This window comes from Paramormyrops kingsleyae, chromosome 8, assembly GCF_048594095.1.
Source record: "Paramormyrops kingsleyae isolate MSU_618 chromosome 8, PKINGS_0.4, whole genome shotgun sequence".
Classification (NCBI taxonomy): Eukaryota; Metazoa; Chordata; class Actinopteri; order Osteoglossiformes; family Mormyridae; genus Paramormyrops; species Paramormyrops kingsleyae.
Window position 1 is genome coordinate 12,733,216 of NC_132804.1, and position 26,878 is coordinate 12,760,093.

At 41.9% G+C, this 26,878-nt stretch overlaps 1 protein-coding gene across 1 annotated transcript; it reads right to left on the reverse strand.

The window, feature by feature from the left end:
- Window positions 1–737: 737 nt before the first annotated feature.
- On the reverse strand, window positions 738–26,548 carry hdac11 (histone deacetylase 11). The gene is made up of 11 exons (XM_023837484.2): window positions 26,365–26,548; window positions 25,808–25,868; window positions 25,335–25,483; window positions 24,166–24,266; window positions 22,639–22,755; window positions 16,349–16,391; window positions 13,855–13,931; window positions 13,505–13,567; window positions 7,548–7,644; window positions 5,657–5,835; window positions 738–4,660 (listed from the first exon to the last, which is right to left on the reverse strand). The coding sequence occupies exons 2-11, from the start codon at window positions 25,840–25,842 to the stop codon at window positions 4,421–4,423; spliced, it is 1,101 nt and encodes a 366-aa protein (XP_023693252.1). The 5' UTR covers window positions 25,843–25,868; window positions 26,365–26,548; the 3' UTR covers window positions 738–4,420.
- Window positions 26,549–26,878: the final 330 nt, after the last annotated feature.

Genomic DNA, 26,878 nt, shown 5'->3' on the forward strand with positions numbered 1-26,878 from the left:
GATAATGGCAGACTCCGCCGAAACTCTGGAGAAGAGCAGCAGCTGCGAAAGCTTCCTGGAGATACTTCTCAGACGGACAGCTGGAATGACGTCAGAGGCGCAGATGTTGGCTCGCTGGGGTGGTAGCCGGGGAGGATCCCCTGGCGGGGGCCGCTGGTGTAAGGCGCTACCCTTCAGTGCGGCTCCAGGCCTGGACACGGGTTCCCTGCTCACTTAGCACATGCCCTACTCGTGCCCCTCTTGTCTCACAGACACATGTTCACATGCACAGAAAACTCACAGACATGGCCGCTTAGCACAACACGGCTGGAGTCGAGGGTAAATAAGATGATTCAGAAACAGAAGAACTGGTCAGTGCTCATCTTGATCTTCCAAGTTAACAGGAGCAACAACAAACTCAGACGCATGGCGAGACTGTAGGTAGCATTGCTGCCTCAGACCTGCTGGGTTGAGGGTTCGAATCCTGTGTCCCACTCTATGGCTGCTCATTTTTTATTTTTTCTGCATATTCACCCAGGTTGCATGTGATTCATCCTGTAGCCCAAAAACAGGGGTTTCGATGCACTGGAGTCTCTGAATTGCCCCAAGGTCCCCCTGCCTTGTGCTCTTGTGATAGGCTGCTGGGGAAGGGCACAGCCCTGTATTGAATAAGCAGCTGGAAGATGGATAAATAACACATGGACAGAACTTCAACAGTAATGACAGTATGAAGCTTTAAACAGTGCAAACAAAACTGGCACATTTTTTGAGTTTATTATAGTTTGTCTGTTTATATACATGTGCACTGTTCATTTTAAATGGCAGTCAAAAATTGGAGAAAAAAACAATGTACGAATTTAGTAATGTTAGGTTTGGCAACTCATTACTAGTACAATTAAGCATTCTTCATTCCTTTAATTCATAGGAATAATATAAATCTTCATTAATTACAAGTAAAATCTAAACTAGAATTGCTGTCACTGGTCCAGGTTGCTAAAGCACCTATACAAGCATCAAAAAACTAACAAAAAAGCATCAAACTAGCACAGATGTCCATATGAGACCCATGTCACACATAGTTTGTTCATGGGAGTTTTACTTAGACATTTATGTTCTGAGGGCAGAAGGAGAAATGATAGGTTATCTCTCTGAACCAATCCGGTTGTAGAGGTGGTGGGTCCATGCAACTAAAGCAGGTGGGACCAAGACATATGATCGGTTGGTTCCACCACCTCTAGCTGCTTGGACCCACCTCCTCTACAGTCTGACTGGTTATCTCTCTGAACCAATCATTTCTCCTTCTGCCCTCAGAACACTTTTGGGTGAGTAAAACTTGCATGAGCAAATAGTTTAGTATTAAGTAAATGCGAATGACAGCGGGTTAGTCTTTGCATCGCAAGATAATGCAAATAATAAATAATAAATAAATAATACATTTAAGTTGGCTCTCCACTGGGCTGTTGAATCATCCACTTGCGCTTCTGTCTCCAGGGAACCTGTTTACTCGGTATTCAATGTGAATATACAGTTTGGAGCAACTCCAAGTCACAGACACTTCTCAAAGCTACAAAGAAGTAATAAACTGCACACATTATACCAGCTGTTATGACGCAAGCTTCATTTGAATGATCTAAAACTATGGACTACCCAAGAACATCAGAAGAATTCTTGTAGTCTTGAAAGTCTCTGATATTGAGTCCCTGTAAGTCCCTGATTGGGTTAGCATGTATTGCACCTGGCCAGCATGATTGGGTTAGTATCTGTAGCGCTTGCCCAGTCTGATTAGGTTAGTATGTGTAGCGCCTGCCTAGTCTTACTGGGTTATTATGTGTAGCGCCTGCCCAGTCTGACTGGATTACTGCATGTAGCGCCTACCCAGCATGATTGGGTTAGTATCTGTAGCGCTTGCCCAGTCTGATTAGGTTAGTATGTGTAGCGCCTGCCTAGTCTTACTGGGTTATTATGTGTAGCGCCTGCCCAGTCTGACTGGATTACTGCATGTAGCGCCTACCCAGCATGATTGGGTTAGTATCTGTAGCGCTTGCCCAGTCTGATGGGGTTAGTATGGGTAGCGCCTGCCCAGTCTAACTGGGTTAGTATGTGTAGCGCCTGCCCAGTTTGATGGGGTTAGTATGGGTAGTGCCTGCCCATCTTGACTGGGTTAGTATGTGCAGTGATTGCCCAGCCTAATTGGGTTAGCATGTGCAGTGCCTGCCCATCTTGACTGGGTTAGTATGTGTAGCGCCCGCCCAGTCTGACTGGGTTACTGCATGAAGTGCCTACCCAGCATGATTGGGTTAGTACATGTAGCGCCTGCCCAGCCTGACTGGGTTAGTATGTGTAGCACCTGCCCAGTCTGATGGGGTTAGTATGGGTAGCGCCTGCCCAGTCTGATTGGGTTAGTATGTGCAGCGCCTGTCCAGTCTGATGGGGTTAGTATGGGTAGCATCTACCCGGTCTGACTGGGTTAGTATGTGTAAGTCCTGCCCAGTCTGACTGGGTTAGTATGTGTAAGTCTTGCCCAGTCTGACTGGGTTAGTATGTGTAAGTCCTGCCCAGTCTGACTGGGTTAGTATGTGTAAGTCCTGCCCAGTCTGACTGGGTTAGTATGTGTAGCGCCTGCCCAGCCTTCATCCTGGCCTGCATTGACCTTCATCACTAACTCACACGGAGTTGTCTGCTAATCTTGTTCCACATGAGACAGACGGGCCTGAAACAGGTGCCAAAAACAACCAACCGCAGGAGGCAGAAACGTGACCGAGGAGGAACGCACACCTGCCGTTTACTGCTGCCCTTTGCAATTGAGCTGAAATTATACTTGGGAGAGCCCCTGAGGACAGAGGCGCTAACACAAAGCTGCCGCCGCAGCCCGACATGACGATGTTTACCGAAAAAGTCAGGAGCAAGAACTTCCTCTGAGCCTTTAGCATGCTGACAGTTGGAAAACCACAACACACAGGGCATGCGATAAGATAGAGATATTAATAAGCTCTATTTTTATGACTGTCAGACCTGTGTCTGTTCAATTTTTTTTTATTTTACAGGTCATGTTGATTTACAAACACTCTCACTATCAATAACAATGTTGTCTATCATCTGATAGGAACTGATCTGCATTTCAGCTGTTATCTCCTGCTGCCACTAAGCACTGCATGGCAGAAGGTTCCACTTGATAAAAACGTAGAAAGTCTGTATTGATTCAACAGTGGAAGTCATTAAAGACATTTAACCACTCCTTAAAAAAAGGATTCACAACTTCCCATTTGCAATAATTTACTGATAGGTCATGTAAACGGCAAACATTTTCCTGTAACATTAACAGGACTGAATTATGCATCAAAGCTCATACACTATCGCACCATAACAGCCTCATGTTTTCTAGGGTCAAAGCATTTTTACTTCATAACTATGTACATTGTAACTCAAAATGTGTTTGTTCATTTTCAAACATTTCACCCTCATTATGATTAAACACTATAGAGTGTTAACCAAAGATGGCGATAACATCATCTTAACGACTGAGATATTCATGAGACTCCTATCATTCAAGACCAGTAAAAAACAGAAGTTTCTGTACAAGATCAACAATAGTCTGTCTGACTTTTATCATTCAAGGTGCTTCAACTTTCTTTAAAAAGAACGAAAGAGGTTAAAAATGTAAACACATTATTAACTGCAGAATTCACTTGCAGCCTTGGCACAGCCCAAAGAATGCCACAGTCTCCCTAGCAATTCATGCTACAGTCAATACGAAAGTATGGATGTGCAAAGTCATTAGTGTTTAAAACAGGTCTCTGCCCTGGTAAGTGGGAGTCACCACACAAAAAAAATGAAAGTGCCTCAATTAAATGTCCTAGTAAAAATGTTTCCCCAAATATTTGCAGCTGAATCACATTTTCAGTTATGTAATGGTACTACAAGAATATCATTAGTAATTTTACAAAGGGACCAAATCTTAGTAGTGCAAATGCTTGAGAATGGTACTCTTTAAGTTTTATTAGCACTATTTAAGTGCTAATTAAATGTTTTGGTTTATGTTTCGAAAACATGAATGGCAAAGTTTATGAATTATTGATGCAGGGATTTCCCTTTATCCAAAGACCTCTACATCCTCATTCAAGTCAACTGCACAAAGTGAACAAAACAAATCTTAATAGTCTATATGTGCAAACAAGCAATATTCTTTGACAGTGAAAAAAAACACAGGTGTTAAGCACTCACAGAGACACATGTAGCATTCTAGTGTTGCCTTAAGTGTTGGATTAGTCAATCGCTGCCATATATAAACAGCAGCAGAGAATCCAAGCAGGGAACAAACACCAGACAGACACCAACCCATACCAGGACACCAGCCACCGCTGATTTTCAGGCCATTATTACATCAGGCTTTTCCCTGAGAGAGCAGCCCATTCCTCCCGGGACAGAGCTTGGAGGTGGACATTCAGCGAGGGGAGAGTCGTGTTCCCATAGAAACGGACCCGCCCGCCGCACCCGGGGCTGTCGAAGGTCCAGCCTCGTTGGTGGCCCCACTCCCCAGCAGGCCCATCCAGTGCAGGTTAAGGATGGAGTCGGCGATGATGCGTGCGGTCTTCCGCTGGTACCCCCCTGATGTCACCATGAGGATGGGGATGCCCTGCTGTCGGGCAACCCTGAAGACAATCTCATCCCTCTTGATGATGCCCTGCAGGAAAGATGTCCACCATCACCATCATCATCATCATCACCACCACCACCACCAACGCTCAACGTTCCCTCAAACCACCCCGCCAAAAAAGGGGGTGGTGAGTGACTTAGCGGGCTCACATACTCACAAGATACTCACAAGATACTCACAAGATACTCACAAGTCTGTGGGCCCTTGAGCACGGCCCCTAACCCCCAGCTGCAGGGGTGCCGCACGTGAGCCCTAAGCTATGGGGAGCTGGGGGGGGGGTTAGGTGACGAGAAGAATTCCAATGTACTTGTGCAAATGGCAAATAAAGGATTTATCATTTTTTAATCTTTACCATTAAGCTTTGCTCATGGTTTTTCAATCCCATCCTACTTCTTTTCTGTCCCCAGCTCGGCTGTCCGCAATGTACAAGGCGACGTAAGGGGTCTGAGGTGCGTCAATCCAGATAACGTCTCAATCTGGTTCTTATTACAGCTTCAAGAGCAAAGGCGAAGTACGTGCCAGACAGAACGGGGACACCACCACTGGCAATCAGCAACTCACGGGCATCGGACAGGCCGCCACAGGGGTCCGGCACAGCGACCAGCCAATAATATCCCGGCAGACCTAACCTCTCAGTTCTCCTCATCACTAACACATGGTACCATATGCATGTGGCAGGTAGTTTGAGCGGCAGTGGTCAGCCCATATTGTAACCCACATGAGACTCTGCATTGTGCGCTAAGAAGGCTGACTTCAGAGAACAGCTATCACGCATTGACATTAGGAGGGACAAGAGTGGAAAGTATTAGAAAAGGCATGCATCCTGCAGGGGAAGTAAGGGAGGGGATACATCTGTCACGAAAGGAAAAGGAGTAATGCTTCCTTCCACGACACACCCAAACCATAAACAGGCAGGTAAACTCAATAGCTGCTTCCGATCTGTTGCCATGGTAACTGGTAAAACACAACTTTAACGCTGGGACCTCTACGGAGAGGACTTTAGCAAAACGGAGTGAGGTGAACCTGCGGGGAGATGGAAAGGCCTCCGAGTGGATCGCCGTCCAGGATGTCCGTTCCGGCGTTGTAGACGATGATATCTGGCCGCATCTCGCTGAGGGCTCTCTCAGAGTTCTGCTTTACCTTCTGCAGGTACTCCTGATCCTCAGTCCCCCAGTCTAGCTCCACCTTCCTCTTGATGGCCCCTGTAGCCCAGTGCAGCATGGGAAATACAGATGAGACATGATGAGGGCTAATGGGTGATTGGCCCTAATCGCAGGGCCAGTTTGTACTGCCCCCTTGACCACATTTTTGGGAGAAAAAAACTACACAGTTCATTCATTTTCTACCTACTATTATAAGAAGACCATTATACATATAGCTTTTGAAAAGCTACTGACAGTCAACCCCAGAGCCTCTGTTTCTGTCTGTTGAATAGATCCAGGTCACTGTAAAATAAGCTTTCCAATCGATAGTGCCGGTCAGCAACATTTCAGGCACACAGCAACATAAACTGTGTGCAAAACTTTTGCCAAACGCTATTTACTATCCCACTGAGATTTCTGCTTACTTTTACCACAAACTCTTACAATAATTCCAAGGTGCCATTAGTTTTACCTTAGTTTAATTTCTTAGTTTATTTTTTTATATTTTTTTGCTGAGTGTAAAACAAATGAGGAGAATTAGCCGATGTGCTGGTCGTTAGTGCTGGACACATTGAATGTGGTCAGTGCTGAATTGGTCCTGCTGTGCTGAAATGTCTGATTCTGCTATACTGAAATGTCCTAACTCTCACGCCAGGATCCGCATTGTCATCCTAATTATTGCCCTGCACAGTAAAGAAAAGCAGAGTTTCATCTCCTTGTGAATCGGCACATAAGGGAAAAATGCTAAAGCCAGCGATGCTTTAGTCAACTGCCTATTAGCGAATTCTCCCTCTAGCCTAATTGGTATTTAAAGCTTTTTCTACTGCAGATGAGGACACTGGGAAAAACCAAGCATGCAGACTGATCTTTTAGTCTTTGTAGACATTCAACTGCTATGAATGCAAATGCTCACAGTAAAAAACCTCAAAGGATCAAAATCTAAAAGTGAAGTCGACAGTCTAAGCACACAATCTCTTAAAGGAGGGAAAAAGGCTTTTAAATCTTGGCTCAGAAATTTGTCTTCAGATATATTTTGCATACATTAAATGGGCCTCTGTTTTGCGGTGATTTCAGCGACATCGTTGCTTGGCAGAGCTTCTAACCAGAAACGTATGCACCATTTCCATAACCGCTGTCACACTCCACTACTACTTCATATGTAAAAGAGCCGCCTAGTGACCATGCATATTTCCAGTCTTCATTCATTCATAGTTCATGCAAAAAAAACCTATAATTTAAAATTGAAGTAATGTGGCCCTTCCAGATTAAATGATAAATATTGTCTAATTTTAATAATTTTGAATATTTTTACGGTTAAAACACAGTGCTTAGAAACACTTAGTGAGTTCCCAGTACCTGTCATCATATTTAACACTCTATTGAAAACACAAAGGTGACTTTGCCATTTAAAAGATACTGCAGTGTCACATGATACATAACACTGCCACCTGCAGTCAGGTTCGACAACTGCAAGCCCTCAGCAGAACAACCCCATATCTTGTTGATTTAGTTCATAGCTAATCATCTTTGCATATTTTCTATATGGATATCATATTTTAATGAGAAATTATAATTGTAAAATGTCACAGATTTCCATCTATATATGTAGCTTCATACTTACATCATGCTATATTTCAGACAAACCTCCCACCTTTTAAAAATAGTTCCATCTATTATCTTTTGACTAATGTGATTTCCCCCCACGGGTTGGACGAGATTCGACACTTTACACCAAAACAAATAATTGATGTCTGCAATGAAATGTAATTTACGTTTGGCATATCCGTCCCCGGGGTAGATGTAGCGGTTATAAACATCCATTATGTAGACCCGGTCATCATCCAGGAAGTCTCGCTCGTGCCCATTTCCCTGCAATGAGAATTGCCACTTGGTTACATCATCAGCACACTGGTCATTAACGATAATAATAAATGGCCGGTTATAGCCAATTAAATGACGATGACAGACTCAAAACAGCCGAGGCTGCTGTTGACCCCCTGAGGAAAATATCTCAAACAACTTCAGCTGCATAGCTGAGAAGAAATGATAAAAATGAAGAACTGCACTACGCAAACTGAAGAGCTGGGGCTGCTGACCTGTACTGCCTCTCCTGAATATGTATAATAATCATGGACGCCCTTTAACCTCATCCAAAAGCAATACTGAGTTCATGAGGTATACTGTATATTTCTCAGAGTCCCCCTCCCCTGTTGCATCTCCGCAGGTGAAGCCGACATCATTTCCATCTGAGTGGCACCACGTCTACCAGCCCGAGGAAAGACGTCATGGGTATCAAGGCTAGGAGCCATCAGTCCCAGCAGGCAGGTTGCCACCACGCTTCTTGGTCTCGTCTCCCGTCGGCGTCAGACGAGAAGCTTTACAGTATGCCATTGGCGTTAATGTCCTTGCAGAGACGGCCTTGTGCCCGGGAGTCTGGTGGTTCATGAAACCTTTAGGTGGTTTGAGAGACCTTTCAAGGTTTGGAAGGACAATGAACTGCTGGGAGAATAGTGCTGTCATACTTATCTGCTTTAAAAAACGTATTTTATTTTCATTTTTTTCTCTTTATTTGCATTTTTATTAGACTTTAGTAGCTTATTCAAAGATATCGTGAGATATTCTTTTAAGTACTTTTGGGGCTTTGCTTCTGTTGGTTAGGTCACTTCTTTAGCCAGATGGACACCTAGTAGTAATTTTTTTAAATCAGTATTTTCTATGATAAAACATGATTTCAAAACTAATGGCGCTTTTCTACTGGTATACAGGAACCAAACCATAGCGCAAAAAGAGACTAGTTACAGTGCGCTTCTAGCTCACTTCGGTATTCCGCTGCAGAAAGATTGGCTCGGTAAAGGCATTGACACACTGTACATCGTGATTTACTATGTGCTAATTTCTGCTAGCAAGCCTGTGAGAATCGCCATCTTATGTTAGCATCAAACACCAGCAGAATTAGCATTTGCTTGCATGAATCTACATCACGAGTCCATTGTGTTCAGCTGCTCTATAATACTTTTTTAAGTAGGTGGTTGGAAAAGTTCAAGTTCCGAGTTATTAGGAACGTTTTAATACATTGCGATGTGCGAAATGACTCGGGTTTGACTCGGTTTTTGTTGGCAGTGGAAAAGTGCCATAATTGTTTATTCATGATCCATTTAGGTTTAAGTACATGAATATCGGTGGTATGCAAACTACTCAGGATAAACTAGCTGGTAAATATTTAAGAATCAGTTGCACTGGACAGTGCAGTCCAGGTATATATACCCCTGCTAGCTAACAGACTTCCATTTTTAGGAAGTAACAACAAAGCAAAGGTAATCCTTCCGATTTGTCGGCATGCAAGGGAAAATACGTTTCTCAACGCCTGATAAGAGGCAGCTTTTTTCAGCCGCCACAGATTTATCCCACAATAATGAAGATTAAAGACTTGTTTTCTTTGGAAACTTCAGCCGAGCTGATTAAAGTATGAATGATCAACAAGAGCTGACTGCTGGTGAAAGATGGATTACAGCATGAACTCTTATCCTGCACTTCTGGGAGGACGGTGAGGCGTCTCACCCTCTGCTCAGAACCATTCGCCATATATTTGTCTATATATGTAATTACGCTAAGTAAACATGTACGATAATACATCAGTATAAATCCCAGAAGCACTGTGAGCAATCTGTACCAAAATATTATCCTTAACATGACCCATATACCAAATATTTTGTGAAACTTAAGTATGGAGTGTATTACTGCCCCCAGAGTTCACACTCTGCATGGTGTCAGAATTATAAACATCAGCAAAGGGCCTTCCAGTACATTTCTGCTGACCTGTTACCAAGTACCTATTATCCTCATTAACCGCTGCTTTTTGCCGTTCATGTCTCTGATATCATTTGTTTGCTCAGTGTTTAGCTTATCTGGTTCATTAGAAGGTGATATAAAATTCATATATGCAGAGGGCAGGGCCCAGGAAAGCGATCCCAAAGATGGCCCCAAATTACTCCGCTGGCTTAATTGGAATTTTAAATGTCGGATTTCTGCCCCTCAATATTTTTCCCCCGCTGAGGCAGCACTTTCAGACAGCCCCGGTGTTCTCATGCAGATTCAGAGCTTTGTTCTCTACGCTTCCTTCATGAATTATTTACTCAGCATGGCTATCGATCAGGTCCTCTCGCTTTGCCCTGTCGATAGCAAAGGGGCACAATTACAGCCAAGCTGCGTTTGAAAATAAATATGACGGCCCAGGACAGAGGGATCGTGGGTAGCAGTCAATGCTAATGCAATTACAGAGGGTGAGGTGATCAGAGGAGAAAATGTAGGGTGCAATGGAGAGTGCCGGAATGAAGTGAACATCCCGATCACAAATGACGGATCAACAAGAAATGGACGACTGTCATGAATAAAAAAACCATCACTAAGTCTGGAGACTCCAATCTAGACAGTGTCAAGTTAACTACAGTCCTCCTCCTTGCACGGGGAGGACAGAGCGAGGACCGCCAAGAAAAATGACCAGCCAAGCACAAATTAGGGTGAAATCCAAGCTAAAAGACCCACCCATCCAGAGATGCGCTCATGGTGCCATGAGTTTGCAGCTCAGCGGGCAAACCGGTGACAATGACCTCGAGGGAAACGCCAAGCTGTTTGGTGGCACTGTCACTACGTCGTCAAAACGCTCAAACTATCTTTAAATGTTCAGGTCGCTAGAGCTACATTGTCAACATACCCAGAGAGCAAGTCAAAAGCACCTCTATGCTTCATCGCAGCCTAACAGTACTATTTAGGTGGTAACACACCGCAGGCGGTTTACAAGGCAACGTCAACACAACAAGCTTGATTAAACATAATGAAGCTAATGGCACGTAAGAAAAAAACAAGCCCAGTTCTGTTGGTGAAGAATGTCTATAAATAGACAGTTCACAGGGCACCAACTGACAAAATGCTCTACAACTGGAACATTATTTCATAACACTTCACTCACATATATGCCCATTTGTGAAGCTCATTCAAAGACTTTGTTATTATATTGTGAGAATGCCCATTCATAATTCCAGCTGCTTGCTGTGTTAAACTTCTGAAAAGGTTCCTTCTTCAGAAAAGTTCTTTAAACCATTCTACTTTATGCTGCTGCAGGAGTCAGACAGCCATTTGAACCTTAGCCAAGAATACCCCCCACCAGAATAGGCATCCTAATGGGAATGGTCATCACTGGACGCTAATCCTCTCAGCACTAAGGCATACCTCTCCAATCTGCATTGTGCATGCATGGGAAATTGATTCATGCCTCAGTCATCTACTAACGATCCACATGATTCATCCCAAATCTGTTCAATTTTTAAATAACGAAAATTCTCATTATAAATCTCATATGACCAAATAATAAAGTAGCTCTTTTTTCCAAAATAATACAAGTAATAAAGACAATTTTACATTTTTACAGCACAGAAGGCCTTTCAAGAGGATGACTTGACTACTTAGCAGTTAAATGATTAGAGATGCTGATCCCTTAAACACTCAATGTCTGACAGCGGCAGTGCTGTAATAATAGAATTTTACAGTACCATGTGCATAGATACATAATAACAGTTGATGCATGATAATATGCATCTATGTGTTTCATCAATATATAAACAGAAAAACCTTCAGTCCATGTCTAAGTGAGTGGCATTTGTGGCAGTCTCCGAAAGATCTTCAAAACACCAGTCCATTTAGAACAGGGGTAGGGAACCTGTTCTGTGGAGGGCCAGTGTGGGTGCGGGTTTTTGGGATGACCTCTCGATCAGCCAGTAATAAAACAGTGGTTCTCAACTCCAGTCCTGCTGGCTGATTGAGAGGTCATCCCAAAAACCCGTATCTGCAGCAGCCCTCCACGGATCAGGTTCCCCACCCCCTGATTTAGAGGTACAGCTGTGTACAGTTTTGTCTTTTTTGTATTCTATCATACCAAATTGTACAAAATGGCATTGCATTTCTTTGCAAGGATAATGTATAGTGACATGTTTGATTTATGACTTTCGTAAAGCAGTTTTCCACATCTTTCCACATCTTAACCAAGCAGCTCTCCACTGCAGGTTATTAAATTGTCATGCTGATACTGAATGAGGTATTCAGAGATACTTTGGAAAAGTTTCCCCCGGAATGGCCCTGCAGGCCCCTGGAAGTAATGACGTTCCTCCTACGGCTACCTGGCTGGAGGCTCCTCAACGCGCCTCCTTCTACACGCCAGAATGACTTTCCTGGAGAACCAAAGCGCTGCGGCAAACCCAGGCCCCCTTTCATCCCCTCCTTTCTTTTTGGGCCCTCAGCATCCCTCTGATGCACAGCCAAGCAAAGGTGTGAAAACGGCAGCTACTTTCAACCTTCAAATGAAAGGCATACTGCAACACAAGACTGGAACACATGCCACAGCTGGCCAGCCTAGGGTCAACGTTGCCTCTTTCTCTAATCGGGCTAATGGTACAACCTCATGGTACCATGTGACTGGCCACTTCACCGGACGCTGCCATACAATCCTCCATTGTCAGAGGAAAGGCATTTCAAGCCTACTATGTACTAGAGAGTGATGTCAGATGTTAGCCAAGTAACAAAGTTGACCACTTGATGGCGATAGTGTGCATAGAGTAACAATCTATCACCTTGACAAAGAAACACCACTGCAAGAATAATTTAATGATGTAATGGCTGACGTTTTCAAGTATGGTCCATAACCTTTCTGTGCATGAAACAGCAATACAGCGATTATGCTAAGCATCTTTTTTCCCCAATTATTATTTACAGAAAAGGATGATTTCATTCTGCCACAGCATGATCTGGCACAAAACACTACAACTCTGAAAAAAATGGAAAAAAGCTGATTGGTAGCAAACGGATCACACAAATTAGACACTAATAGCAAGGCAATACATATTACTCAAAAGTTCTGACATATTACCATGATTTTAGATTTTACACTCTAAATTTTATATAACTTCACTAATCATAAAGAAATAAACATTGCCTAGTACTACCAACTAAAAAAAACAGTTTAAAATTCACTTCCATGGGCTATGATGTGGAAACAATATACCTGAAATCCCTCAAGTTAACCACTTCAATTACTAAAAATAGCTCATTAGAACCAGTGTACGCATGGCTCTAGAAGCTGAATTGGCTTATTTAATTCAAAGTAACCGATAAGAGCCAGCTTCCAGCAATGACTGCATGCATACCAGAATATTCCAGCAAATGATTTCCATATAATGATTTCTATAACCTTGACAAAACAAACACATCGATCTTATAGTTTGATCTTAGCATTCAAGCACTCTTCAGGATGCAATCACAGTGATGTATTGCATTCCCCATTTACAGAAAAAAGAATCATAATTTACAAGAGAATCTTACATCTTTCAAAAATAATATATACAGATCTACATTAACTGCAAGTGCAGTTATACTGGAGGGTTAAGTCAATCATCTGTAAACATGCCGCTCCATAATTCTTTGAACATATTGATGTTATAAACAAAATGCAAATTGCAAATATCAACAAATATAAACACTCATGCCGCATGATGTTTTTGATCCACTGCCTCCACATGCATGACAGTTGGAATATTCGATGTGGAGAATATTGCTCATGTCTTGAGACATGGTGGCACTACATTGACTGCGGTGCTAAAAATACAACATAATCTCGTCAAATTTGTCGACGCGGCTGTGGCGGTTTTATTGACGGTTACTGTAAAGACCAACAATGACTCACCTGATGAGCATCAAGGTCAATAATGGTAGCCTTGGATATCCCCTCCACTCGCTCAAAGAGAAACTGAGCAACAGAAGCAGAAAAAAAAGAGTCAAATGCTTCATAATACATGCTTATCCGCAGTACCTGCGACTAGGGGTTGCATTTTTATGCTAAGCTTGAAAATCGAAAAGCTACGTGGCCGCTACAGTCACCAAATCACACTGCACTTGAAAAAAGGTCTTAACCAGTCATGCTTCAGTACAAACATATAACTGTATAAGTAGGGAAATTGAAAGCCTTACAACTTACATGCGAACAAAGTGCAGCTAAATAAAATTTAGCTTTAATAAAACTATAGAAAATATTACCTTGATAGCTAATGTTATATCAGCGTAAGCACAGAAGCCACCTCCCTTGTCGCTGGAGCAATGGTGGAAGCCGCCCCCTGAGGTGGAAGGAGAGATCTGATGAGGCAGAGTTTGTCTGTTTTCCCCCAAACATATAAATAATTGGCCATGGTCCTTGTTAAGGTGTTGCTGTCGGGTTCGTATTGGCGCAGTATGAAATAACAATGTGTGTGATGACACCGTGGACTGCTCTGCTCTCAGCCACCCGTGACTGATTGGCACTGTTTTAATTGGGCGACACAGAATCATTTCAGATGCCATCCTGCCATCTGGATAGTCATAATGCTCAAATCACAGCCCAGAGGTGGGCGACTCAAAGTCGTTCAGCTTTTGTTGCAGCTCAAGCACATGTTGACACAACATTCAAAACAGGCACCTCTGCAAACAAGAGACCCCAGATGAATAGCTGTCTCACGTCAGTTTAAATAATGTTTATCAATGCAAAACAGTGCGCGGTTTCTCCTGATTCATCACTGCTGTGCGCCGAGAGGCTGACTTAGCAGGAACCACGCAGAAAAGACACGGATCAGCACACAATGTGCCGAGAATAATGAAGAGGCCTGGACCAAACACGTTCTGAACAAGGGCAAAAACGAAACACCAACTGCAGCAGCTCGTAATGGAAGAGAGTCGGCAGCTCAACTTAAGTTACACAGGGACCTTCCAGCTAAAAGTTATCTGATTTAAACAGCTTCCATATTACTTATTCAACTACCGTTAGCCAAGATATTGTGCTTGTCATTTCTGGCAATGCTTGGAGTAGAAAACCAATCTGTACTGTAGTAATATTGATCAAGTCATACGGAAAAATACATTACAACATATCATTGCCGTTTTCTGATTACATTCTGAGGCTAGGTAGGTAATTAGGTTTATTGACTCATATAGTTCTCATTTTAACCAATACAAGAAACTCAATGTTTAAAACTGAACAAAACCAATAAGAGATTACGCTGATGAAATTATGAAAAAAAACTTTGAAAGTGCATTATTTACTGTATCGAGTATGTTTCAGAAGGACAGCCATCAACCTGGTAGTTCCACCAATGTACTGTTAAACCGACCAATTTAAATATAATCTATTATTCATTTTTCTCCAATTAAAATGGTAACCTGTACATTCTAAGACATATTCTCTGGGGGACTGTTACTTGACCTGTGAAAAGAAGGTTTGTGTGACAATGGCTCAAATTTAGCACTAGGAGTTTTTCTAAGAGATTTAGTAATATATAACAGAGTGGAATAGGATTCTACACTAAGTTTAATACTCTTCAAAAACTTTGCTAATAATCTCATCCTATGGTACCTCTGAGTAAACATTTTGTTGCCAGATCAAATCACACATTATAGCCTTTTGAGCCTACGCTAAAATTCAGCCTGTATAACCGCTGAGGGATTTTCTTTTAAGGTTTCACAAAAAACAGCCCTTATCTTTTTAGGAAACCAGAAATAGTAGCATCTGCATATTGTTAAGAAGCAGGAGAAAGGAAACAGAAGGAGAAAAAATTAACAATGTACCAGTAATTAAGGAACTCTACTCGAAACGAAATTACTATTAACATAATAATAATTATAATTGCAATAATGATGATAATAAGAATCATGCTGGGGATCCCTGTTGCCCCCCCCTGGGGTGAGGCGTCCCCAAATGCGCTGTTCACATGTTCTCCCCCTGCTGTGGGGGTTTCCTCTGGCTACTCTGCTTACCTCCCACAGTCCCTAGACCTGAAGTTAGGTTACCTGGCACTTCTAAATTGCCCACAGTGTGTGTTCCCTGCAACGAACTGGCATCCGATCCAGAGTGTTCCACCGCCACCTGCCCTATGTTCTCCGAGATACGCTTTAGGGCTCCCAGCATGCACTGCACAATCAGTTAGAAGATGCACAGATTATCATCATCATCATCCAGTGCCGCATGAATGTGAGGAAGCTTTGTAAATACTGAAAAACACTGCGCGTGGCAACATGACTTCTTCAAAGTGGAATGGTTGGTAAGGATCTTTAGAGCGAGATTAAAAATCAATAAACTATCTGAAGAATACTGAAAAAGTGTCCATGTCTTGTAGCTAACTGGCAGCAGTAGACAGTACTGTGGCCTTACGCTGCAGTTTGTGTGTGTTTCCACTGGGAACACTGATTTTCCCCAAACGGCCAATAGAAGTGGTTTAGGAGGACTGGTGTCTCTATCTGGCCGTCAGTGTGTGATGGTGTGTTTGTGCGTGTGTAGGTGTGTGTGAGAACCTGCCCTGTGATGGGCTGGCGTTCTGCACAGGATCTCTCCTGAAATTCCAGACTCACCACACCCCTCACAGTCGATAAGCTATTAGAGATGGTGTTAAACTGCACAACAGCTTACGGCAAGATGCAAAATGAGCTCCATACCTGTTTGTTGCATTTATAACATTCGAAATCTAGAATCGTTTCAAGGGATTCAAATGAAAATATTTCAACTCACCAACATTGATCGCCCATCCTCGCTCTATGGCCAGCTTGCCTGCCTACAAATAACACAATTATTTCAGTTTATTGGATTCTCATTCGAGAATAAATAAGAGCTACTAATAACTCGGCATGCACATTTACTGGGCAGTGAGTTTTTCAGTTGTCTTACAAACATCTGGTTCTGCAATTAAATGTTGTTTTTATAAACACTGGAGACATTTACCATTTGTTGCATGCATTTACAGGAGGGTGAATTTAGACCATGTTTCATGCACAAACACACATACACACATACATGTGCCATTAGCATTCCTATGCAATGAAAGCTTAGTTACAGTAGTTCTAACACTAGTTAGAACATCTATAAGCAGGCTTTTTCAAACTTCTAAAAGTAGAATGAAACTGACCAATCGACTGAAGGCCTGTGAGGCCACCTGCTCATTCTGCTCTTTAAGAGGCTGCGGCTCCCCTGACCCGCCCACCAGGTGCCTGCCAGTTGGTGGAGGGCTGCATCAATCAACGCTCCATGAAACACAGCAAGCAATTCAAGGAGCAGAACCCAAAGGACACCAATCAACGGAGCACATGTTAATGCTCTGTGAGGACCTGCACTGCATTGATCACGGGTGTCAGACTCCAGTCCTGGAGGGCCAGAGTCCTGCACATTTTTGGGTTTCCCCTCATTTAACACACCTGATTCAACTCCTTGTGCTAATTACCACACAGCTCTTGAGCTGAATCATTTGTGGTGGAACAGGGAAAGAACTAAGCTACACAGGGCTCCGGCCCTCCAGGACTGCAATTTGACACCCCTGTCATAGATGGTTCTAGTACAATTTTTTCAAAAGTTACCTTGAGAAAAAAAATCATACAAACGATTCTCTTTATGCATTAGCTAAGTCATCCAGACACAGTGTTTTAGATCTAGAGACCATCTACATCTCCAATGCAAACACGTCTACCTGAGTTCCACAGCACAGTACAAAGCTTGCGGTCATCAGACCGGTTATGACTGAAGCTGAAGGAACTTTGGCTATGTGAGAACAGGAGAGAAACATTGCATTGTATCTGAAGCAGATACAATGTGAAACAGATAAAGAGATAGATATCGGGAAACAGCTCAGTCTAAGTTTCTGTTAGGTTTATATTGAATATAATTCAAATGCATTTAGCATTCAGACAAAAGGCAGCCTTTGTGCAAAGCTCCTCGGTTCTAGATTCTTGACCTGAAAGTCTGAAACGCTGCTGAACTTCCCACTGCAGTTAACGTTTAATTTACTAACCCGATTGCACTGAAGCTTGTGCATTTGCCGAACAGTCATCTTGAGTTTAGGCCTGGCCTGATTCGAGTACTGAATCTAACAAGGACTCAAGCACAGCAAAACTCATGTTACTGCTCACTCTACGATGGCGCCGTCTTATTAATATAATGTCATGTTTCAGAATGAAGGAGCAGTGGCCGCTCTGTATAGCTGATACTCGAAACTGATTAATGAGAAGCTCCCTGCACTGAGCTGAGCACACCTCACTCATCAGACACGTTCAGCATAAGAGAAGGCAGGCACCTGCCTGCAAGGCCTACAATAATCATGGAAATGTGGACGACTCTGAATGATGCCGTACTAGGTATGGCATAGTAGTTTGCATGATGACATAATCAATCAAGCCATTAGTTAGATTTCATTAGAGAATTATAGTAGCCAGGGATCATATTTTCATTTGACGTGCTTAGCTGCGTAGGTTTCATTATTCATAATATCGATTTATCTACTTATCAAAAATATTTCTCATTAAATAAATCCATTCAAATTACATTTCGAAGTGTTTTTTTTTTTATTAAATATAGTTTTAATCAGTGTAAAAGAATCCATCAGTGCTACAGCTACACAGAAGATAATGGTTAAGCGACATTAGATTTCATTGTTTTCTTTAGCATCGGTCAGATGAGGACTAAAGCATGAATATTCATCCGCACAAGCTCAGGCTCCGCCTTTTCCGCCTCAGGGAGGGGGTACAATCGAAATCCCCAAAGCACGATCGGACGCTTCACGAATCGCCGATTCCCAGTGAATGGTGCGGCTGGGCGGTTCCGTCACTCTCACCTACTGCATTACGGAACCTAACCCTCTGGTGACGAATGCTAGATGTGCCTACAGATGGCTACAGAAGGCTTTTGTCGGTGCCTGTGCATCTCACATAAAAGATTTTGCTTTACACTGTAAGTATCTGTCATTACTCATTTTATGATAAACTAAATCTCCAGGTCCATGGTTGATAGAACAGGGGGCTGCACCATGCTAAACAGCAGGAACTACAAACAAAGCTCACATCCTGTTTAATTCCCCTCCCCGTGTATGAATGGACATTGAGTATGAAAATGGAGTCCATGGGAACCACAAAGCCACCTCCAGCTGCTCCATCCACGAGATGCCTGAGAGACTCTGGGCCGACGGCTGGGTGTCAAAGCTAATAACGGATAGCAGTGGGGCGCTAATGACGCACATTAGCATGCAGGCACAAGCCAGACGAAAGGGCCATCAGAACCCGGCCGGGAAACACAACTGCGGCATCTAATATAGAGTACAGGTTCTCAATGACTTGCCTTGCTTTCTCCGCATTACCTTACCAAGGAAGAAGGGATTACCAGTAATAATTTTTATGGTAATAACCATATAGCAGAGAATAAAATAAGCGTTTGATTATATGTGTGATGGATGTACATCTGGGTGCCGAGATGGGAAATACAACCACTTACCCTTACATTAAGCATTTAGGCTTACTGATGTACGACTGATGTACGACTGATGCACGACTGATGCACGACTGATGTACGATTGAATTTAAAAATCACTGCACACACGTCACCATACGTTTCTGCATTTCTATAGTATCTCAGAGGATGTCCCAATAAATGCAGAACATCCTGAAGATCTAATATAGTTGACATTGACAAAACTATCGGTACGGCAATCAAGTCCACCTTGTAATAAACTTTTCATCATTCTTAATTGACTAGTACACCTTGCATAAAAATATATACGTAGATATTTCCTCACAGAAGATTTAATCCAATAAGCAAACATGTACTTGAATGGTATGCAAAGGCAAGGCTGCTCTGTTGGAGTCCGTGGCTTGTCATTGGCTCCCACAGAGTGTCTGCTAAGTCAGGGGGTATCAACATAATGAGACCTCACTGCTGTAAATTATGTTGTGGCTTCCTGTCACAGTTTGTCCCCTACAGAAAGAAACAAACAAAACTTGAGATTTTCTTGAGGCCTACACAAGACAGTATATGTTTGGGGACTTTTTATCGATAAAGAGAACTGACTCAATTTCTCATGAATTATGCCTACGGCCCCAAGACTTCAGGCAGATGACTCATGGCTAAAATCAGGACTCAAACGTTTGTAGATTTTCTGAATTGTGACTTGTGGCTTGAACTTGACTTGAAGGCTGATGAGTCGACTGCAAGTCTGCTAAGAATATCACCCCAATCAAGTGAAGCTTAGGTGACATTCTTCGGTATGCATCAGTGAAGCACAGGGCCGGTCAGAGCCCATGTGGCACCCTAGACGTGTTTCACCGCCGACCACCTCCGCCTCCGCCGATGCCAAAATAAATGGGCAAACGACAGGCGTAAAGGAATAAAGACTGATCATTGTCCAACATTACATAATAATGCAGTAAATTAGCAACATTATCATATAACTAAAAAATAAATAATTGCAACTAATAATAATACTGATAAAAATATATCTTAACAGTTGCTTTGAAGGCGTAACATGTTATTATTTCTTGTAAATGATTGAGTTATAGTATGAGCAGAGATTTTAATAGAAATTTTACACTGAAGACTATAAAATTAGACTATAAAATCTTTTTTGATGGTATTGCAACATGATTGTGTGTGTGATTAATTGCAGTAAAAAAATTATAGTTTGACAGCCCAATTAATAATTTTGGTCACCATGCCAACCTATAATGCTCTTGACACGCTTCTCCTCCCCCCATTCAGCGTAGCTGTTCTGTGACGGCACTGCAGCGGGCGTGAGGACTTCTCGGGGCTCAAGCCAGCCAATTTCACTTTGCCTCGGACAGCGTGTATTTTACGTAAAAGAGAAACAGGCTGCATAAGTCTGCAGCCCTCAGAAACTGCCGTCCTAGGCGGCCACCAATATGACTGACCAGGCTGCTGTAGCAGCAGCAAAACTTAATACACCATAATGAATAATATCCTCCTGAGACCCGACCTATTCATTTATGTCCATTGTAGTGGACATTGTATTTTTGCATTTATTTTTTCACTGATGTTGGGAAACGTATTTATTCTTGTTGTGCACTAAAGATGACATGCTGTGAAATTAAAATAAGAATAAATTTGAAAAAATCGAAATTGTAAGAAGTCTTATTTCCTCCAAAGACAAATAACCTACAATTGAAGGACACTTTTTTCCTTGGGTCTCAGGAGGATATAGTATAAGAATATACTATAATGTATTTAATAATTGTCACGCCCCGCTCCGTACGATCCCGATGTGTGCCACGCCCCCCTTAATACCTCGTGTGCATTCCCGATTGTGATCACCTGTGTCCTGTTATGTCTGGCTAGTCTTTTGTATTTAGTCCGTGTCTCAGTTAGTTTCCCCAGATCTGTCATTGTAGTGTCATGTGTTGTCAGGACGTTTGCCTTTTGTCTGCTTGTCTGCCCGTAATAAACCCCATTTCTGAGGATTCCCGGCTTACTCGCCTGCTTCCCGGCTCGCCTATTCCTGATTTGTGACAATAATGGTCCCAATTTTGCTATGCCTAATGGTGTTTGACAACTTTACATTGAAGTACACAGGACAGTAAAAATTTCCTTTCCGGTTCATGATCGTACATGCATTTAATGTAATGGGTAGTTCTGAAGCTGACATTGACTTCCAATGGACCTTGTTCTATAATATATGTGAGAAATCGTCCTTAAATTCTCCTTTGTCATGTCCTCAACTTGCAGCAGAAAACAGAAAGTCAATGGAGAATAGAGGGTTTTCTTCCTTTTGAAAGACTTTTAAAGTCTCAAGAAAATTTTATTAAGAATATCATATGACATCACCAAATATGCATACAGTCATTTATATGCAGAGGAGGGAACTTTTACCAAATGTTTTGAAAGACTGAAACCTGTCTTTTTAAAAACGATCCCCAAAGGCACTTTTTCTTTATCCCTAAGAAAAAACATAATACAGCAGCACTATAAATAGCTATAATAGTAGTACAGTGATTACAGTTTCCCCAATCTCAGATGGTGGTCTTGTGCTTCAAAAGACATTTATATAAGCTCACCATTATGTAAATGCAGAGTATGGAATAAAGAAAACATCATTGGCCTTCAACAAGCAAAGATCCAAGGTCTACCAGCACTTTTTCAGGTAAATCTCAGGTGTGAACATCACAATGGTGTCATAGCGTTCTTACAATAAAGAACTCTATGCTCTTTATCTTCTAAAATGCACTTCAGCTCCAGCATAAATCCCTACAGATTTTCTGATAATGATGTTCAAAGTCTTTAAACCAGATCATTGCTCCCTGTGTAAATGAAAAACGCCTTGCTTTGCACCTTTTAATTGTACATTACGAAAATATTGCAAAGTTCAACTTTTTGAATAAAACAGAACCAACTGAAACTTTCTGAACCTTTTAGTGGGTTGACTACAAAAGCAGGTATTTTGACCGAAAGGTTGGAGACTGATTAAAATTAAAGCAGATGACTGTACTGCTCTTTTGTGACAGACTAAAATTTGCATTCCCGAATTTATTAAAATGGGACAACTGAGATATACAGCTTGTTATGAACAATTGCTGCAAAATAATATGATATAGTGCCTTAGGGGTATCAATTACCACCTGCAAGCTGGTGCAGTTGATACAAAGATGTCAAAATGTCAGAATTCTGCCCTTTATCATACCACAACCCATTAACTCATCGCTGTCACTCTGTACCTCATAAACCACACGGCCTGATGCTAGCTGATTTCTCATGAAAGTTTCACTTGTACGAAAATGTTCTGAGGGCAGAATGAAGAATGATTGGCTGAGAGAGATAACCAATCAGATTATAGAGAAGGTGGATCCAAGCAACCAGAAGAGGTGGGACCAACCAATCAGATGTCTTAGTCTTGCCTCCTCTTGTTGCTTGGACCCACCTCCTCTAAAAAAAAAAAAAAATCATTCTGCCCTCAGAACAATTTTGCACAAGTAAAACTCCCACAAGCTACCTGGTGAGTTAGCACTAAGAGTCGATCCACTGATCGAATTTCTTACCATTATAGTGCCACCCGTTTGCGTGCGAAGCGGCCTCAGCACCTTCCTCTGCACCAGGAAATTGGGCAAAAACAGGAGCGGTGGGATTTCTGTGATGGTGGCTACCACCAGCGACCACTGCAAGGACAGTGGGACAGGTGTGACATGACACAAGCATGCTTCAGTGACACGATAGACAGACCATAATCTACTGGGCTGTAAGTGGTCCTTTAGCTTCAGATCTTTATAAAAAAAAAATAATAAACCACAGCATATTCATAAAAACACATACAAGACCACAACTACATATATAGAAAGGAGCAGAAACAAAAAAGAATAGCATGGCAAATGTTTCAGGCACCTGCAGAACCACACAATGCACTAGGATGGAGGGAATAGAGCACCTCAGGAATGACATCCACCCTCTGTGAGGGGGGGCTTTGGGAAGAAGGGCGTAAATGAAAGGCGCTGTTAACTGCTGCCAAATGTCACAAAGGAAAAAAAACAATTCCAATCAAGTATGAAAGAGCATTAAAGAAATATATGTAAATATATATAATAACAATCCAAGCAGGCCACTGGGATACCTCTCTCGATCCCTCCAAGATATGGTTCTGCATGCAGTAAAAAGAAGAGAATATACTGATATGTATTGAACTGTAACAATGAACTACACTAATCTCCTTTATTTCAATGATCTGCTGCCTGAGGACAATGTAAAATTTGATATTTGAACTGGGACTTGGAGACATTTTGAATTAAAAGAAGTCAAAGAAACTGCAGAATATTTTGTGAGCTACCAAAAAAAAAAAGAATGTTATCACCATGGACTTGCCATGGACTCTTCAAGGCAAAATGGTGATTTTTGATTATAATTATTTATTATTCTACTTAGTTCACAGCGACATTAAAGGTGAACCTATATGCTTGTATGTGGAACTGATGCACAACACGAGGTGTGTTTGGGTATCAGCACCTCCATAACAACCCCCCATGCATCCATGCACTTTGAGTAACTGCTCATCCCGTAAGGCTGATGGTGCGCCTGGGACGGTCCCAGGTGGCATGTGACATAAGGCAGTGTACATCCTAGAAAGGAAGTCACTTATGGGATGGAGGGGAATAACCCAGGGGCATTATCATTTTACGGCAGTAATCTCCATTAAACATATTGAAATAAAACGGAGAAACTTAATGAAAAAGCACAATTGTGGCATTAAGAATGGTCAGCAGGACATTCCAATGAGTAGCTCTTGCTGTAATGGATTAAAGACTGTGGTATCGATATAATTAATAAATAAGAACATGTTATTTATAAAATTAAAGATATTTAACAGTGATATATATATATATATATCATATATTTACAAGTGTAACTGACCAAATAAAATATGTCAATATAACATAAATCCTGGATTAAATACGCAGCTTCAGACTGATGTCGTCACTTTAGCTGCACGTCCATTGTTCACTGAGAGTACAAAGGGAGAGGAGAAGAGGAACCCCAGGGGTCTGACAGAGGGCAAACACGACACAGCGGCCAGTCACCTTCAGTTTGTTCAGGTAATGTTTCGTGTGGACAACCAGCAGGTCCTGCTCCGTCGCCTCCTGAGCCTCAACGATGTTCTCATCTGTGAGAAACTGCTCCTCTGAAAAGAGTACAGCAAGCTACCATTAGCACTGCTGTGCAGAAACATATAACATACATTATTAAATCATTAGTTTCCTTCATGCTACACATGACTATAGACATGACAAATGAATAACAATTAAACTGATGTACACAGAATACTGGGCCATGTATAGATTCGCCACATTCTATAACAAATATAGAGGGGTATACATGAAAATTAAGGGGGCCCTAATGAAATGTCGCCTTGGACCCCCCTGCCTAAATCGGTCCATCCATCCACCCACCCATCCATCCGTCCATCCATCCACCCACCCATCCATTTTCTGAAACTGCTTGTGTTATTCAGGGTAGCGGGGGGAAGCCTATCCCAGAGGCTATGGGGGCAAGGCAGGGAACAACCCAGTGGGGGGCGCCAAGCCATCGCAGCGATGTCTAAATATTTAAGGGGCCCCACCAAGCACTGGGCTCTCAGAATCTGCCAGGGTATCCATGCCCCTCCACCTGCAAGACATACAGTATAATGCTTGTTTGAACCACCCCCCCCCCCCCCCCCCCACACACACACACACACATATGCCTGTCATGTAACTGGATAAAGGGCAATACTTAATGTTGTGGTTAAGGAATTTAACTTCTTACCTAGTGGTTTTAGATTTAAAAAGCAGCCCACTAGAAAGCTTAAACTGGCTGTGTAATTGCTTGAATTTTAAAAGTGTAAGCTAGGTATGTCTCTGGAGAAAAGAGCTCGTTCATCAAAAAAAGGTAATGTAATGTATTGAGTGTGGATGGTGATTTTATGCTGTCTATATACAGTATAGAATCAGAGGGAGAGTGCTTTACTTATGAGCTTATTATGAGGTTACGCTGGATTAGAACCCATATCAGCCCTTCATTTCAAAGCCATGGTGGGGTACCTGCAGGTTGCAGGAGGATTCATCTCTTATAATTAACATACAAATACTTTTCACCCCCACATACAAAAACCTTCAAAACTCATTTCAGTGATGAAAAATCCCATATATTTCATGATATAATGAATGAGGAAAGTCTTGCAAGTTTCCCATTGTCACATTGCTGAATATACCTTTTAAGAAGTGAATCACTTTCCCCCATTTTCCAGCATCGAATGGGTGGAGCTTCTCAAGGCCCAAGAAGGTAATGTTGTAGTTCGGAGAATAAACAACGGGCAAGCACGTGGACGGCGTCTCGCGGTAGAGCTCTGTCTTATGAGAGCTGAAAGACAGGTTTAAAACATTTAAGAAATATTCTTAAAACAAAATAATAAGGAGAAAAAGAACAATAAACTGGAAACTCGATCAATGCAATCAATGCAATGCAACGCAAATGCTGATTAATAAATTTGTCTGACTAATCACCATGGAAGCATCATTTCTTGATACTATATCCAGCAAATTGTACACTTCTTAACTTGTTAATAAACAAACAAACAAACGAATAAGTATATCAATCTGCCATAAATACTGCTATTTAAATATAATTTCTCTCTAGCTAATAAGCATCTTCGACTCCGCTGACGTGCCGTAACTGGGTACATACCATTTTTTTTCTTGCTTGGGCTCTGTCTGGGACATTTTTAAAATCGTGTTTTCATCGTCATCTTGAGAAAAACAGAACAGGACAAGCTCGTTCACATCAGTGTCGCCCCCAAACATGAAAGCGCACTCGATGAGACAGGGGAAGCAATGAGGACCGCGATCACTTTTTTATATAAAATATTTTTATTATTCCGCCATTGAAATAAATCGTACTCATGAACGTGCTTTGGTAATTTGCTTAGAAGGGGACTAGCAAATTTCTTCTCCAGCTCTTTATTTAAAGCAAACCTTATGTCATGGGCTCTCGATCGTTGCAATGTGGAGGAACTGTCAACAACATTATTATGCAATATTCCTCGAAACATTCTACAAAATTTGCAGACTGCTACCACTGATTCAGACGCATAATCTTATGCGTACGTTTATAATATCAGACACTAATGAAAAAGAAGATGACTCTATTATATTGCTTTAATAAACTAAAAACAAATCAAAGTGTTATTTTCGATAGTTTCGTTTTCATCTCCAGCTGCACCATATGAAAATAGCTCCACTCACCTGGACCGTTTATTCATTACTCATTCGTTTTCAGTATAATGGTTTGCGAACATCGCACGGAATCTATTACACACTTACAAGACTGAAATTGATAACTACGGAATGTTGTTTTGTACCATCTCACACATTAATACGTACAGACTGGCTTACTTCCGCCCTGCTCGCGCCAGCACGCATGACACTTACGTCACTTGTCAACGCTGACTTGCCCAAATGGGCTGCCGGCGGGTCGATCTGAGATGTCGCGACAAAATCTAAAGACTTAAGAAAAATCCCACGATCTGAACAGCGTTACTCACCTTTATTTCTTTATATTGGTTACATAATTGCCAATCTAAAAAACTGTTTAGTAATCGCCTTACTTTTACTAGTGTATCGCTAATAAATTTTACAATGATTTCGCATAATATTACGTTTATTAATATTTGTTGTAGTTTTAATCGGGCCCTAACTATGCATGTTAAGTCCCAGTGTATTCCCAGTATATTTACCTGTACACTGGTTTCGTCACACA

What these genes read in the sequence shown, in the direction of transcription:
- hdac11 (XM_023837484.2), bottom strand. Translation starts at nt 25,842, where the DNA reads ATGTCCCAGACAGAGCCCAAGCAAGAAAAAAAATG. An exon ending in ATATAACATTAGCTATCAAG is followed by an intron (nt 13,568 to 13,854) that starts GTAATATTTTCT and finishes TCTGTTGCTCAG; the next exon opens with TTTCTCTTTGAGCGAGTGGA. An exon ending in GCCTTTCCATCTCCCCGCAG is followed by an intron (nt 4,661 to 5,656) that starts GTTCACCTCACT and finishes TCTTTCCTGCAG; the next exon opens with GGCATCATCAAGAGGGATGA.